Source organism: Tetrao urogallus, assembly GCF_951394365.1.
Source record: "Tetrao urogallus genome assembly, chromosome: 2".
NCBI lineage: Eukaryota > Metazoa > Chordata > Aves > Galliformes > Phasianidae > Tetrao > Tetrao urogallus.
The window spans coordinates 33763164-33781090 of NC_136814.1; the positions used below are offsets into that span (position 1 = coordinate 33763164).

General features: G+C 39.4%; 1 protein-coding gene across 1 annotated transcript in view; it reads right to left on the reverse strand.

Moving 5' to 3' along the window:
* The window catches only part of KIF26B (kinesin family member 26B), a gene marked incomplete at both ends in the record, with an annotated part of 191690 nt that overhangs the window by 55329 nt on the left and 118434 nt on the right, over window positions 1-17927 (reverse strand). Inside the window, 3 exons of the mRNA XM_079550307.1 lie at window positions 2169-2431; window positions 4050-4143; window positions 5513-5719. Of these exons, the coding sequence (XP_079406433.1) occupies window positions 2169-2431; window positions 4050-4143; window positions 5513-5719 (564 nt within the window). The remainder of the gene's footprint in view (window positions 1-2168; window positions 2432-4049; window positions 4144-5512; window positions 5720-17927) is intronic.

The following is a 17927-nucleotide window of genomic DNA, read 5'->3' on the forward strand; positions in this document are numbered from 1 at the left end:
TAACCAGAGCAAGACAAGTAGTGTGCATACGTTCCCATTTGCTGGACCTCAGTCACTGCCACCAGTCTGCTCGTATCTCTCCGAAGCAATAGACAGCATAGGATGGCAGATATAATTAACCCACCATGATGTTAAGGAATGCGTGTGTGTTTCACATCAACTAAGATTTGCCTGCCTATGGAAGGCACATGTAACAGTGCAAACTGATGGCATCACTTTTAACAGTACGCAGAATTGGCCCTCAGCCCACAGGATAGACATGTTTTGTCTGGCATAAATACAGTGATGAATTCCCATTCTCATGGTTTTCTTCCCCCTACTGGCTAATAGTGCTAAAAGTTCTCCCTAAGGAAGACAGTGCTTCTGTCTCCCTTTGTGGTCATTAATCAACCTGGGGCAGGATAATACCAAAGCTTCGCACAGGATGAAGTAACACAGCTGCAGGCTGAAGGGCAAGAAGGAGTTAACATAGCAAGCAGAAGGTAGGCCATTCTGTGGATGGATCTCACTTATGTACGCAACAAGAGAATGTGCATACTTGGAAAGGCCCAATGACAAACAGTATGACATATGGTGATTATTCATTTGCTATACACACTGCTGATTTTGCATATCTGTATGGTTATAACGTCTTCCCTTTGTTGCAGGATTTTGAAAATTCAGGTGTAGGACATGACTACAGAACATCACTTGTCTTACAAACACACACAAAGATAGGTCCTATTTTAATGCAGTATTTTATGCTGCAGAGAAACAAAGACCTCTCATGAAGCTACCTTTTCTCCAGTGATGTAAAATAATTAACTTAGTCTATGGCTCCTCTGTAAATATCTATGCAAAAATAGGCTACTAATATCATATAATTATATATAATGGAATATTTCTCATTAATAATGTTATTGTGCTTAAATACCTTTGTGAAGAATTTAGCTGTAAGAAAGGGTCACACAGTTATGAAACATATTAGTATTCTATGCTAATTCAGACCTAAATTAGTCATCTGTCACCCCAATGGGAAATGTGAAGAACTTGAGTATTCCTCTGTATACTCTCTGTACTGCACCCATTACGGGATACCAGGGAGTGAGAGATCTCTTGTGACAATGTAAGCATTTCATAACACACTAAAACCAGGAGTCAAGTGAGGATGAGAATTCTAATTGTCATTTAAAATGACAAAAAACTTTCCAGTCCTTGAGTAAAATGGGAAGTTTTGCTGTGGCTTCACCACAAAGAGATAAAACACAAACTTTATTACTTGATGTTTAAAATCTCATAATCTACAACTTAAGGGATGTGAATCACGACTGCTGCTAGAAACAGGGTGCAGACAGAATCTGTTCCTTCCTCCCTTGATTTTCCCATACTTGGAGAGAATTGCTTTGCAGTTTCTGGATGGAAGCAGCCATTACATTTAAGGCTAAAATAATGCACTCATGTTCCATCCTGCTATTTTGCCTTCTGTCCATCTGGTCATACAAAAATCAGATTCACTCCATCACAGACAACAAGTTGAAAGCACAGGACTTTTTTGTCTTCCAAATCAAAATTAAACATAAAGGGCTGCTAAGCCTGTCTTATGGTTACCCGGGAAATACACGAGCCAGTTACTCATTCCTGATAAACCTCCAAACCTGAGAAGAGTTGGAGTTATTCTTGGCTTGCCCAACTCAGGAATTTATGTCTTGGCAGCAATTAATAAGTAGCGATTAATGCTTCCTACAACACTGCTAATGCAAGTGCTATAAATAATGTTTATAAAGAGATAAACAGCCATATTAATGGCCTCCAGCTATTTGTGCAGTTCTGTAAATATTTTATCTTGTTGTTTTACAAAAGAAAGATCACACTTTTTCTTTTTTTTTTCTTTTTCTTTTTCTTTTTTTTTTTTAAGAATGAGGTGAATTTTTGCTTGCACTAATGCTTTCACATTTTATTGCAAACACAAGGCCCTGCTCAACATCAGTTATACCAGAGGTACAAATATTTAGGCCAGGAGAGCAGATGGCCATGCAGCTGCAGGTCATAAAGTTCTTGCATGCTTTAAAGTAAACACTTTCAACTCTATAAACTTTACATTCTGGGTAGTTCTTGAATTTGAACCATCTCAATAGATGAAAATAAAAATCATAATGCTTGTTTTCATGTAAATTGAAGACTGGATTCACCTGCATGCCACAGATGGGGTCCTCACAAAGGTAGACACCTGGGGACTGGCCATCCTGCAGGCTTCCTGTAGCCACTTCAGATAACAGGTCTCTAAGATTTTCTTCTTTCCCCCACACTTCCACTGCGGAAATTCGGACTGAGAAGCGCGCTCCTGTCTTCTCTTTGCGTTCATTAATCAACTTGAAGAGCCAGGAGATGGCACAAGGGATTATGCCGAGGTTTTGCATGGAATCATCCTTGCCAATCATGGTGTACGACTTCCCTGTCAGGAATGGGAAGTCAGAGAAAGTCTTTCATAGCCTTCTGCAAAGTGATCTTATCATACACAGCCTCATGAAAACAACTTCTTCATTACAAAAAGGACATTCAGAAAAGGGAAATAGACAGACAAATAATTTGTGGAAAATGGAGAACGTTTCAAACTGACAGATGAAACCTTGAGTTTCTTTCAACAAACTGTTATCTCACATATTCCTATGACATGCCCTATGTCCTACGCAGGGTACAGCAGGTCCCTACCACTCAGCACAGCAGCTACTACCGTGGCTGAACAGTGATGTAAACTGAGCAGAGCAGGAATGCCATGGTCTCTAAAATGCCCTGTTTTCAACACTGTGAGTGCACTGTATCCTGAATTCCATTTTAAAATCATAGAATCCTTAGAGTTGGAAGGGACCTTTGAAGATCATCTAGTCAAACCTCTCTGCAATGAACAGAGACATCCACAGCTAGATCAGGTTGCCCAGGACCTGATCCACCCTCGCCTTAAGTCTCCAGGAATGGGGCATCAACCACATCACTAGGCAACCTGCTCCAATTTACTGCAGAGCTCTACATTATCCTTTATACACTGCGTCTGGGATTGATAAAACCTTGGTCCCAGCAACACGAAGATGTAACTTTATATAGAAGAAGAAAAACCACAAAAATTACAGGCACATGTGATCATTTGGTGCACAAGTGGGTGCACAACAAGAAATACTGTGTCAGGGTGTAAAGTTTCCGCTGTTTCATTATTATTTGACTCTGTAAGTATAGCTTAGCTCTGGCTTCTCAGCTGTACATGTTTGTTCACTGAGAACAAAAACAGTTCTATCTTGTGCTGTCTACATATCAGTATACACAGACAAGTTCAAAAACAGTCCTAAATTTGTAATACAAATAATAAAGATATACATAATTTTGGGCAAGTATTTGTGGTTTCTTTGATTTGTTTTATTTCATGCGTTGAATCTAAGTGGAAAAAGACCAGTGAAAAGGATATTTTATATATGCATTTCTGGCAACAGCTGGGTGTGTTCAAGGTTGGTGGACTGGTGAGGACAACAAAACAACTGCAGAGACTCAACTCAAGCTCCAGCAAAGTCCTAGCTGGGTCACCTCTCTGGACACATAGCACTTGTGAGATACCACTATCTGGTGGCCTTATTTTCCATCTCACCTGCCACCTAGACTTTGGGAAGTCAAAAACATTAAACATCCAAGTGCTCATTCTACTGCTACTTTTGCTTGGTCCAGAGGCATCCTGGGGATAGCTGTATAAGTGGTCTTGAATCTAGGCACACCTGTAAAATTATAGGTCCCTGCTGGATACTTAATTAAGAAGATACTAGAATACTAAGAATTGCTATAGTACTAAGAGGACTGAATGAAGCAACAACTCAAGACAATCTCTGCTTCAAAGAGCATGTTGTTCAACATTTATGCCAAATTGATAGACGTGTAAATGAGAAGCAAAGGTGTGGTGTAAGGTCATGCATACAATTTATCAGGAATGCAAAGATAAATGAAGGTTTGCTTTCCCTAATCTAAAGTATTAACAATCTTGGGTTACAAATATTCACTTTGCTGCTCAGATAGAGACATTTAACAATACCAACCAAGTTTGGCATGGCCAAAGCAGAACACGCAGCCATCTGCACCGTTGACCACTGACTGGATCACCTCAGCCACAGTCCCAGCACATACTTCAGCCTGTCATAGGTACAAAGGAAAAAAACAAAAACAAAAACAAAAAAAAAAAAAAGAAAGAAAAGAGAGAGAAAGAAAGAAAACTATCAACAATAATAAGAAAATTCAAGAGTGTTTTCAATATAAATGATCATAATTTTATCCGTGCCCCAGATACCATTCTGAAGTATCAAAAGGTCTAATCCTGATAATTTCATTTATGTGATCAACGCTCTGATGTAGTGACATTACTTATGTAAGTACATGAAACAGGACTTTTGTTCTGTCAAGGAAGTTTCATTTCATCAACATCCTTTCTGGAGTTAAACAAAAAACACATCCTGTAACGAGACAGAGGGATGCAATTGGTTTGTTAGAACTGCCTATTAAGAGGCTTTCTTTTTTTTAATTCAAAGGGAAATACTGAGAAATATTAATAGGCTCTGTTACTTTCCCAGTTATGGATTTCATTTTCACTAGCAGGTAGTTAGGGAATATAAGGGGAAAAAAACAGCCTCTGGTACTAGCTAGGTGACATTTCTTAGTTTTTTTCTACATTTTTATGAGTCTTCGTTGCCTTTAGCAGGAGTAGATTCCATCCCAAAGACTATAGCAGTATTTTAAGAAGTAAAACATAAATTTACACTGTGCATTCTTAGATTTAAGGTTCAGGTACTCTCTAAAGTCTTCTGCAGCAACTAGCTATCATTACAGGGTTGAACAAAATCAGAAATAGTGGTTTAGGGTTCTCTGGGAAGCATTTGGTTGGGATGGAACTACTGATCTGATCATCTCTGGTTCTTCTGCTGGCCCTATGTCCTAGTTCTGTTTAGTTCATGGGTACAGAAGCAGCATTGCAATATTGTTTTCTAATTATACTCTGAAATGTTACTTTATTCTTTTACTGTCTTCCTTGTGGCATTTGGGTAACATGGTTCATCAAATCAAGGTCTAATAAAAAACAAGAAATCAATATATACATGATTAGAGATTTGTGGACTAAAATTCCAATCCTTCTACTGTGAACTGTTCAGGTAATCCTTGACTTCATAATGAATAGAGCATTGCATCAAAGAACCACAGTTCTGATCAGATTGCTGGATACACCAAATAATCAATTTAAAATATGCAAGTTACTAATATTCAGGATTTGCATTCTAGGCAACAATTAGCACTTTCATTGCACATATGCTTTTAGGAGCAATTGTTTATAGCAAGAAATAAAGCGAACAATTATTTAGATATAATCTAATAAATTTATTTCATTATTAATGACATTGACAAAATTCAACTCTAGCTAGCTCCAATGAAAGTATGGCTATCACAGCTGCAATCAGTTTGGCTCTGGTGCACATTATTGTTTAGATAACTTTTTTGATCATATTTTGCCTACCTGTGATGCATCTTGGGGAAAAACTGCATCAAAAGCAAACATCTTGGGTGGAACCTGGTTGCCCCTTTTCTGGAAAGCATTCTGACCTCCACAGGTTACTGGGTCATAGAGCGTGATTTGCTTCTTACGGGGGTCAACTTTTAGGAAAGAGCTGGACTCAGATGTGTCTCTGGCAAGCGTGGAAGAAATGCGCACCATGACTTTGACCTGTTAGCAAACACAAGAAGATGACCTCATTTGATGAGCTAGACTCTTGACGTGTTGAATGAATTTACCATAACACTCAACCAAATCTTACTAACTTTACTGTATCCCCATGGAAGTCAGTGTAAGACACAAGAGTGATTACACACAGAATTTGGTATAAAATGCCTACTCCATAAAGCCAGAACTTGTCTCTATCTAAATCAACAAGCAGCCTGTGCATACAGAATTTATGAGGAATCTCATGGTGCTTTAGTGCTCATATTACTCAAGAACAATGAAGAAGTATTACATCACCTTGTCTTACTCTCAATATAAATTGAAAAGTAACTGTACCCTAATGGGCCAATTAAGAAGGCTGAAAAGTAATCTAGACTGTTAAGCTACTGGAATTGCTCTGAAGGAGTTTGATTAATAAAACAAGCACATAAAAGCCAGATTTGTAATTTACACCTTTCAAATTCTACCCAAATTCAAAAAGGATGAACTGATCAGTTTTAAGTGTCATTATCAAAGAGTTGTGAAAAGAGTCCTGTTTTAATGGCCAGATTTTGAAATCATTGTCAAGAGAGTGGAAAGTAATACGCAATAAAAGATTTGTTAAAACATGTTAGCTCACAAAACATTAAATGACTACCTAATAAGATATTTCTATGACAAAAATAGTTCTTCATGGATTTAATGAGATTATACTGCATTCTTAGCCCAGTTAGTAAGCAATTTAGATGTAAATAATATCGATGATTATCAGTCTGGCTTTAGTTCTTCTCATAAATTCACTACCTGCAGACAAATCTGCTTCTGAACTTTACAAGGCAAACATCACCTCTCTGCCAGGCCTTGCCTTCTATTCACACCTGCATTTATTTTGCTCTATAGCAGACTGTCACATAAGCCAGACAGAACTTTTACATAAATGTTCTTTAACTGTCAATTGTATCACATCCACAAACAGCCAGCATGCAAGTGACCACAAAGAGACACTTCAACACAGACTTGGTACAAAGCCACTGTTGAGATGGCAGAAGCACACTGGGAGGAGGCTATAGCTCTGAAAGCTAGACAGAAAGCTGAAGTTCCCGATGGCCTCATGTTTTCTGTATGTAGACCTCATTTACTGCTTGTCTGAGCTCATTCCACATTTAAATAAAGCATCGATGTGGAGAGGTCAAATCTGAGCATGTATTTTTTACACAAGTCGTCTGAAGACAATGGAATGAGACTAGAAAATAATCTATCTTGTTCAGTACTTTTGTGACGTCATCCTTACATGTCTATGAGTCAGTGATAATTTGAATCCTATTTTAAACCACAAAAACAAGATGTCACAAGATGTCATCAGATGGTGAAATGGTTAAGAACAGTCTGTGTACGTGACTCCAGTTTTACAGGATTATTTGAGGGGAAAGAAGAATACTCCTTGAATGTGAATTTCCTATTTTCAATTTTTGATGAGCTGGATTTTCCTACTATATACTACTTTTTTTAAACAGATGTCACTTATTAAGAGTACTACACTGATCTGCTGAAAACCAAAATAACTGTCATTCTCCAATTACTTTAAATAAAATTCTTGTTCTGCTTTAGAAATCCATTTACTTATAAGTTTACATGCATTTTGGCTGCTACGAATCCATGCCCTCCAGATCCTTGATCATTATGTGAAAGAATCACAGAATCACAGAATGGCCAGGGTTGGAAGGGACCTCAAGGATCATGAATCTCCAACCCCCCTGCCACATGCAGGGCCACAAACCTCCACGTTTAATGCTAAACCAGCATTAGAAAGATAAGTGAACACACTGAGGATAAGTTTCTTCAGGCTTCATACAACGAAAAGTAGGCAAAATTTACCAACATTTCATACAGAGGCAGTCTAAGAGTCCTAGCCTCCAACTGCACAGGCGTTTCATTTCAACTTCAGCTATCAGTCTTGTACCACAATAGCATCACCAACTCAGGTCCTAATTAAGCCTCTTCACACAAAACCAGAGTAATAGCTGTCACATACAACTCCTGTATTACTGAAAATCCTCCTAACTTCCAGCAGCTATAGTGACAGAAGCTCAGGCATCACAGTTGACTTTCCCTGGAGTAAAAGACCAACTTAACTGAAATCCTAAAAATTTACTAGCATCAGATAAACTGAATGAATCGCTATAAAAAAAAGGAACTCATCTCAGAAGCCCCAGGAGATGTCTAACAGCATAAACTGACCAGTCAGCTTTTCAACTCTGGCAAATAGAGACATTTCTGAAGAAAAATATTCTGTTAGCATGAACCTTTCTATTTCCTGTGCATTGGGGATTTTTGTTTTCAGATCTAATTTTTCCTGTTTGCTATGGCAGAGGAATACTACAATGACTATCCGTGGGTATCCTGACCACTGGATCACTTGTTCTGAAGCTAGTTGTATGCAGCTGGTACAAAGAGGTGTGCACCCAGGCTCAAAGAAGATGCAGTTGCAATTAGACACTTCATTATTAAATACCAATATGCACATTACCTACACCCAAGGATTCACGCAAACATTTCCCAATAATGGCTAGGATGACAGTAAATCAACTAAACAACAGCATTAGAAACAATGGAAAAAGATAGGCTCCTGCTCAGCCATTACATAGTCTTTCATGCAATTTATGACTGGGGGTAGCGGGGTGAGGGGTTTGAAGTCCATGCTGGCCACCACAATCCCTGCCATAGGGAAGGCAGTGCAAGTGTGGGAGCATGTGAGTTCAGTCAGGTATGGAGATAGCACAGGAACCTAATGGACTTTATAAAAGACTTCAATTAAAGGAATAGGCAGGTTGAAGATCACAGTGCTGCTCTGGGGAAGGCAGAAGTACAGTACGGTTAATTTGAAGCTAACTGAACAGTGAAGTTTAAGAACTCTAATACTTTATGCTTGCAATTTATATTTAAATAAACCGTAAATTGAACTTCTTCTTAAGAAGAAAGCAGGTTTTCTGCTTCACTTCCTATGTGTCATTACTGTTTTAGCCTAATGCTACAGTTCTCCACTAATCTCTTGTAATTGAAGGGTTTAAGAGATACCACTTGTGATTAACGGGACCACTCTGTCTGCCAGAAATTCTTACTTGAATCCCAGTGATCAGGCCTTGGCAGCGCCCAGCCTTAGATGCACCTCTGACTGTTTCTGCAGGGAAAGATGAAAGCACTCTCTCAAGACATGTGCTGAAGATAAAACAAACAACCTGGGCCTAATTTTGATATAAGCTTACAATCTTGTAAATCTAGCTGAACTCAGCTAGAATTAACCTCGCTTAAGAGTGGAGAGAGAATAAAAGAGAAGGTCACTTGTTCTGCATCATTATTGTGCCTCTTCTAGGACATAAATTCACTTCTTAATTCTGCTCACGCTGAAAAATTACTGTATTTTCTCCTGTGAGTTCACAGGGACTGATTTGACAGCTATTCAATCCAGCAGTACCTGCATTTCCTCCAGTGGACTACCAGGTTCTACCTGCAAAGAATGGTCCTGTTCTTGAAATCTGTAGTCATTTACTCCACAGTGTTACTCCTGAGCTGAGTTTTTTCATATTAACATATATATATATAACGTACATATTTAAATTACATAAACTGTTTTTCAAAAAATGCACAGATAATTTCTGTATCTGTATAAGGAAGTTTATATACACACTTTTATTTTGTATATGGTAATTGTTAGCATTCAAAATTACTGTTTCTTCCTGGCTATCCCTCAGTAGCATCAAGGGAGCACTGACGTGATACCACAGTGCTTCTCTACCATAAAAATAAATGCAGAGCTTTTAATTGCTTCTATTGCAATTTCTGACGCATTAACTGTATTTGTTTGCTTCCTCCTTTTATATCTCACACATCTCTATGAACACATCAACTATTTCTTGAAGATGGTATTTGCTAATTGCAAAACTTTTTCTTGGTAAACACAATTTGTGACCTACCGTGTACATTTTGCTATGTTCCTTCTCTGAGGAGAACAAAGGTTCAGCAGGCTCTGCAAATTTGAACAAGTGGGGGGGGAGGGAGGGAGGGAAGGGAGGGAAGGGAGGGAAGGGAGGAAGGGAGGAAGGGAGGAAGGGAGGAAGGGAGGAAGGGAGGAAGGGAGGAAGGGAGGAAGGGAGGAAGGGAGGAAGGGAGGAAGGGAGGAAGGGAGGAAGGGAGGAAGGGAGGAAGGGAGGAAGGGAGGAAGGGAGGAAGGGAGGAAGGGAGGAAGGGAGGAAGGGAGGAAGGGAGGAAGGAAGGAAGGAAGGAAGGAAGGAAGGAAGGAAGGAAGGAAGGAAGGAAGGAAGGAAGGAAGGAAGGAAGGAAGGAAGGAAGGAAGGAAGGAAGGAAGGAAGGAAGGAAGGAAGGAAGGAAGGAAGGAAGGAAGGAAGGAAGGAAGGAAGGAAGGAAGGAAGGAAGGAAGGAAGGAAGGAAGGAAGGAAGGAAGGAAGGAAGGAAGGAAGGAAGGAAGGAAGGAAGGAAACAGAGCCCAGCCTCAGCAACTGACACTCCTGTGTCTCCAGTGCCTGCAGGGGTCTGTCTGCAGGACCAGCAGTGAAGCGAATGTGGAAGAGGGGAGAGGTAAGAGGTGTCAAATCTGTACCAAAGACGGATAACTACAAACAGAGGCTGGAATGAGGCAACAGAAGCAATGGGGATATTATCATTTCCTTCTACTCTTGCCTGTAAGATTTCATTTGGGGTTCATTTATCTAATTACTGCAGGGATAGGGCTAGACAGCTGTTGCTTTGGGCACTGTGCTTGCCTTTATGAGCTGTTTTTCTCATCAATCATTTGAGCCACTTCTGCTGGATGTGTGCTGGGTAGTGGTGGGAGGCAGGAGCTGCGATACAGTCACGGGTGAGACAGGCCAACCGGGGCTATTGAGCTCTATTAGCACTCCATCAATGTAATAGCAATCACTAGCTGCAAAAACAGCCTTATTGGAGGTTAATGAAGAGTGGGTTTTGTAATTTCTCACTGTTACAGTTGTAAATAATGGTGGCAGGCATGCATTTTTGTCTTAGCAGCCACAAAATACTACAGCACAAGAAAATCTATGTCATCCCAAGTGGTTAAGCACATACATTTTTAGTGTGATGGATGTAAAGCTAGAAATCTGTCTACAGTGTCCAGAGAATATAGAAACGGTCTGTTAAGTATTTTAAAGGGTGTGCCTTACTGATCATGAGACAATTAACTGATTGTGCTAAAATGAAATGTGGACCTTTGAGATAAAAAAGACTAAGCAAGAATGAGACAAATAGATTACATGAGTGGACACAGTATTAATGAAAGTCCTCTGGACACATCTGGCAAAAAAAAAAAAAAAAAGCTTAGGGTAGATTATGCTAATGTAAATTGATCAGAAATGTACGTGCATAAGGCTCATTCTCAGTGCTACATTCGGCATGGAATTGGCATGGAAAGGCTGTTACTGTTACTGTGAGCAGCAAAATATTGCCTTGGAAAAGCAGTGGAAGCAACTGAAAAAAAAATTCATTAAGGCTCACAGGTCTCTCTCTTTCTTCTTTTTTTTTTTTAAACAATTGTGCCTCTGTTTTTTTCTCATGATTGCTGAAACTAGCAATTAAACATTTCCTTTACTAGCTCATTAACCCCATCCTGCATGGCAGTAAAACTGATTTGCACTTCCAGCAATAATGGAACGTAGTTTAAGTGTATTGTAACCAAACACCAATAATATTGTTCTTATCTTGAGAACTTAACCTTATCAAATGCATGATGCATCTTTATTAATAAACTCAGTAAAATCTGGTGTGAAATATGTTCAGGTCACAGGGCATGGCTCAGTGACCTCTGTCTTGTTTATGTCAGCAGTAGCTTTGAGTTTTCATCCCGTAATTCGATGTAGTTATGTGCCCTGCCTGAAACCAGTGTCTATGTCCCATCAGCCCAGTCGCTCAGCTGTCACATTGCTACTTCAGCATTTGTTAGATTACCAAATTACCATAAGGCACTGCAATTTTGTTCTGTTCCTGAAAAGAAGTCATAAGAAGCATCCTGTCACAGAAGCAACATCTCCCTAAATTTCCCCATGTGCCACAGACACTGTGTGTTCCTTGTTTTCCTTTACCTTGTTTCTGATATATTTGAGGAAAGTCTGCACCTCAGACCTGCACAACTGGAACAATCTGTGTTTTCATAGAATCATAGAATAGGCTGGGTTGAAAAGAACCACAATGATCACCTAGTTTCAACCACCAGACCAGGCTGCCCAGAGCCACATCCAGCCTGGCCTTGAAGGCCTCCAGGGATGGTGCATCAATCAGGACTTTTTTGCCTCAGGTTTTGCCTCAAGCAGGAGGAGTTTTCCCAGCTTCCAATGCTCTCCACATGCATTCAGAGAACTGTATCTGCAACTACAATGGGGTCAACAACAGCCTAACTCAGATGATATACGGGGGTAAATGTCACCTTTTTTTGGAGAATATCCTTAAGTGGCACTGTTACTGGTACATTCTTAGGAACAACAACAACAAACCAAAAAAAAAAAAAAAAAAAAAAAAAAAAAAGTCTACCACCAAAACACACAACACCAAAGAGTTTTCAACAATCCCAAATGAAAACACAGGATCTGCTGGCAAATCTTGTCTTCTCTGCTGTGGATCTGCAGATATGTAAGTATAAACATCCCGGTAAAGATAGCAAATGCTTTACCTACGCCTCTAACATACTACTACTGAAAAAAAATTTGCTCTGCTTCTCTCACTCTGGTAAGAATTTATTTTTGTGAGTTGAGTAGCAAGTACAGCTGGCTGCCATGAATTTCAAGTGCTTGGCATCAGACAGATTAAAATCAAACAGATATTTTGCTTTACTTCAGTAACCTTTTACAGTAGAACTTCCTGCCTCCTTCTCTCTACTTAATACAACCATTTCACAAGACTCTTCAGGTACAGAGTACCTATCTAGCAAATTAAACATGACAATAACTGTCCTTAGGCATTTTGTGTTCTCTGGCACAAAATGGCTAATACCTTTTCCTGTAACTCTCATTCTCGGATATGGTAAAAATATATCAAATGGTCTATTAAGATGATCTTGAAAAAGCAATCTGGTGGCCGGGGACCTTGTTATCAATGCACAAAGATGACTGAAGATGACTGAATGCAGTTGCACAGGAATGCTTCCTGCTCCTTTTTAATTTACATTACACTCCCAGCACACTGCCCAGCTTGTCCATACTTTCTTTTAAGTTAAATACAAGAAACTCAGGTGGTACAGTACTGATTTCCTAAGCAAGTGATTTGTCAAGTGTTGTTCTGTTCATATTCCAGCCTGGTTTGGCATCTGCAGATTCTACAAGATGATCAATAAAACCAGAAAGCACATCTATGGCACCAGTGAGACAAACCTTCCTAAAGCAACTTCTTTCCTCTGTCTCCTGATCAGAAACAAGGCTGCATTGTTCTTGCTGCCTACACAGGGCTATGATTGGCCCCCAGAGCACACAGGAGCAGGCAGTGCAAGTCACTCGGCTTTTTCTTATAGGCAATGTTCATATCCTGCTGCAGTACAGAAAGACTATAGGGATTTTTGCTTCAACCACTCAGAGTTTCCTGTAAGAAATCTACCAACATACTAGAACTATGCTGACTCCATTGCCACAACAACTGGTGTGGACAGAATACAGCAGCAACATCAACAGTAGCATACCTCATCCATTCTCACTGATAATTAGGTTTGCTACATTACTTCTAAGAGACCCAGTTCTCCTTTCTGTGAAGCTATGGAAAAGGTGAAAGAATGTGGCTCAGCAATTTTAAGCATGTAGGCTATCTCATGTCTAATTAGAGAGAGGGTGGCACTGAGGGCTTCACATTATATGCTTTCTCACGAGAATAAGAACTCCCAGGTGAACAAGGCTCTCTGTTTTTTGTCTCAGGAAACAAGAATTTCTGTGGTGAGAACTCAGATAAAAGACAAAGTTTCTCTTCCACATGCCTTTGAGACGTCTTTTCAGTGCTACAGGGACAAAGTATATACAGGTATTGCACAGAAGATGTACAACCACAATTGTAGGCTTTTTCATTATTTATAAAGATGATCCCCATGACTGCATACAAAAGATTTGCCAGTCTGCGCATAATGCTATATGGCATAGCACCATAAATAATGAGTCACAGTGCAATCAAATAAGGATTTACATTATTTAAGCCAAGCTGAAGGAGGTGACAAATTGGACTTTAATGCAGATAAATGTGGAAAAAGATGTGGAGAGCTTGGGAGTGGCAGTTGGTATTGACAGCCAGTATACAGAAGGGATGGTTTATGGTACTGACTAGGAAAAATATTTGGGAATTCATGGGGAGAAAAAAAAAAAAACCTAAGGAAAGCAAGGGGCTGACATTACTGAAGAGAGTCCACATAAATGGATACAGTTATCATATTAGATGAGATATCTAATATACACTTAAGTATTCAAAGTAGAAACCTTGTTTCTAGAAGGGGAGTATAACCATACAGCAGTGCCCTGTGGCATGAAACATCCAGTCAAGACTTCAAGGATTAGAACTAGATACTTTAGCAAGAATTACTACAGTATAACATCATTTATTTCAACAATAATTCCTTACTTACCTGGAATTATATGTGATCTGAATTTGAACTTTGTTAGGAAAAAGCATGAAAAAAAAGGAAAACTCAAAAAAGGAGGAAACAATAAAACCACATTTCTGACATCAAGCAATGAAAATTATTTATCTTATTAGTAAACCTTCCACCTGAAGACCCTGCAGGGCTTTGCAAAGGCTTTTGACAGAATTATGACCTATTTACAATTGCACTCATTTTCCAACTATAGAAATAAAGCTTAAGAATAAAGGAATCATCCAAGATCCCATCCTATATGACTATATGAACTCTATTTCTTCCTCTTCCTATGCCATAATCATAGGCTATAATGTTTCCCAGGGTGTAAATATTACATTAAATATAACTTCTCTTCCACATTATATCCTGTTTAATTCTGCCTGCGTTGCTTCCATTTTGGCAGTGGTAAAGGAAGTCACAATAGCTACAGAGCCTAAACAGCCAGGCACTTAGAATTAATGAGATCCATTTGTAACATTATATATTACCTATAATTAGAAATACATTTATTGAACCTTATAAGAAATCTGTGGAACAGATTTTTATGCTGGGCTTGATTCTGCATGCCTCCAAAATGAAAAGGATTATTTACTGCGCCTGGGACAAGAGAACAAAAGACAAGACTCTACAAGCTGAGGCTAAAGGCTTATGTAAATTTGTAACATACCATCTCCAAAAGGGATAAATTCTGTGAGCCTCCCACTGCTGCAGACTGCGTTGACATCCCACTGGTCCTCTGCTGGCTGTGCCAGGCCAATACTCCCATGGAGCACCATGTTACTTGTTCCACTTCCTTCATTCTGTGCCACACGAAGACACAAACTGGGGGGAACTCATGCTTTCAGGGGAAAGCCACAGGCCATGATGACCCACCCTGTGGATCTTGTGCTCTGCACCAAATCTACAGTCTGTTGGGGACATTACTGTGATTTGTGGGATGCTGCAATTTCTTTTAGGCCTGGAGCGAGGAATACTCCCCAAAAGTCTCCACTGGGCACATACAACTTATCAAGGTGCTTTCCTCAGCTCCTCCAGATTCCCTTTTTGATGCTCTCTTCCTCAACTATTTTTCTTAAAAACCTTCACCAGCTGAAGCCTCACTCAGACATGGGATTTCTCCATGATCTTCCTTCTGTCTGCAGCTAGATAAGCTAGCCATGAATATGAAAGAGGAAGTCTGAGGGAGAGATTCTAGTGACTGAGAGATTATTTGTGGTCCCTCATCTTATCACACCCATGAGTGTGCATCCTTAGGCAGCATTCACACCTTCAGGAAGTAACAGAAAAACATCAGACTTCTATTTTTAGTGTTTCTCTTTGTTCCATGTTTTTTCTCTTTAATTTCCCACTCTCCCTTCTTCCACTTGGTGCCCTCATAATCACTGCTTTTCCCTCTTGCCTAGCACCATCCACATTTGAAGCTTTAAGCATTGGGAACAACAATAAGAACAGCAGCCAGTGATAAATTTCAGGAAAATAATGAAAGAGACAGCTACCTTGAATTGATATTAGGGTTAGAGAACTCTCCTAGCCATCAGCAGTTTGTGAGCAGGAATCGTCACCTTTAGTGACTCTCAATGACTTCCGCTTCCCTGAATTCCTTGTTATTTTTTTGAGTCTGCATCAGCTTCTAGCACTCTCAGCATCTTCTGCCAAGGATTCCTATGCTTTATCTACATCTTTCTCTCTCTCTTTTTGTTTAGTCTACTACCTGCTTACTTTTTCTGATGTTGCCCAGTTCTTTCAATTGGGAAATAGAACTGCCTTTGGCTGTCTGGATCACTATGAGCTGCACAGCACTCCATAATGTTTCCCTTCACCTATCTGTGATGTAATCAAAGGCTCTCATGAAAAAGTCCTCCATATATGTTATTATTTCTACTGCTCTGTATCTCTTTCAGCTCCACTCTGTTCTTTTTGGCATGGCACACAACTTCTGTGGTACAAATGTTCAATAGATTTGTTAATAACAAAGCAGCACACAGAGCCTTTTTACTTTGTTCTTTATTCCTTTTTAACTAGTCCTACCATTTAATTGCTTTCTGATCAGTAGAAAACACAAGAGTTGAAATTCTCCATGCCACTACAAGGCACAACAACCTGACTCTTATCCCTAAAGGGAAGTAAAGCAGAAAAATAATGCCTGAGAAAATTAGTTTCTAATACCTGAGAATCAGTAAACACATCTTCTGGTGGTACAAAAATCCAAGGACATGTTAGCTAGGTCTACACTGCCAGTGCAAATGATCCTGGCATGCAGTTCCTGGGCATGCACCTGACTACAGTCAGGTAGGTGCAAGAAAAGAAATCCAGGTACAGAGTCAAGGAGTATGCCCATCATTGATTCCAGTCCATCTGATTACACAGCCAAGGTATTAGGGCTAGCAAGAAACAGCCAACAAAGCACCAGTGTGCCTGATGACTCTTGCCACTAATGATCTCATCCACTGCTTTCTGCCTTGTTAAATGTATTGCCAAATAAATAATGGTAGTGTTTGTGAATGAACTGGATAACTATAACCACTTGCCCTACTATGAATATCTAGTGCTTGTTTGCAGTCTTTGTACGTGCCCTTAGAAGACATTCTGCAACCTTAATTCAAGCAAAACTTCCATTGTTTTCAACTTAAATGCTATTTCCTGATGCTCGCACACTTAACCATGCAACCTTAACATTGCTTTAATGCTGACGTTCACCAACAGAGTAATTCATTGTTATGTGTAGGTTAAGGACTGTGTAATTCTTCCTAGCAAGTAGCAGCTCTTAATGAATGGCACTTGATCAATAATGCAGAATTCAACATTTGAGAATAAATAAAAACCCTTTTTCATGAGGGGTGTCTGTACAAAATGTCAAAACCATTTGTCAAGGGCCCAGACTGATAGCCTGCAGCTGCTGTTCACAAGAACTGTAAAAAAAATAATTTTGCTGAGACCTGCAAATGTTTTTGTTTTTTTTTATATTGAGCATAATTAGCTTTTTCCATAACCAAAACACAAAATAAGGACTTACTGAGTGTGAACACTGTGGTCATTATCAGAGGGTTTTAAAGCAAAACTTTGCCATACCACTACTCTGTCTCTTAAGTTGCTAGTCGTAAAGGATCAATCTGTCCTGGTTTCCAGGTGCAGCTTCAAAACAGTCCTCACTGTAGCCAACAGACTGAGCTGCTTAATAAAAATGCAAAAACACACTCATATTCAGGTTTCAAAACCTTGGATTAATAAGGCAATTGGACAAACATTTCAAACCAAGAGAATGGTAAAAATGCTTCCTCTTCCTGATATCTAGGTGAAACGTGTCTCAATGGAGTAAGTAGTTTTGACTGTTATGAAAAGCTTATGTTTTTTCTAATAAATGATCTAACAGAGAAGCACATGGCAGCTTCACTTTCTTTGATAATGTACATCCAGCAATAGCAACAGTTAAGGGTCATAGCCACCATTGATAAACATGAGCAAGATGATGAACGCAGAGGTTCACTGAAGTTTGCTTCAGTCCTGCAGAGCATAAAGAATGTAGTCATAGGTGCCAAAGCGATTCTGTCTTGTCAAATCCTAAGACTAGTCTGATCAGTTTCCTAGATATCTTACTGACTTGAA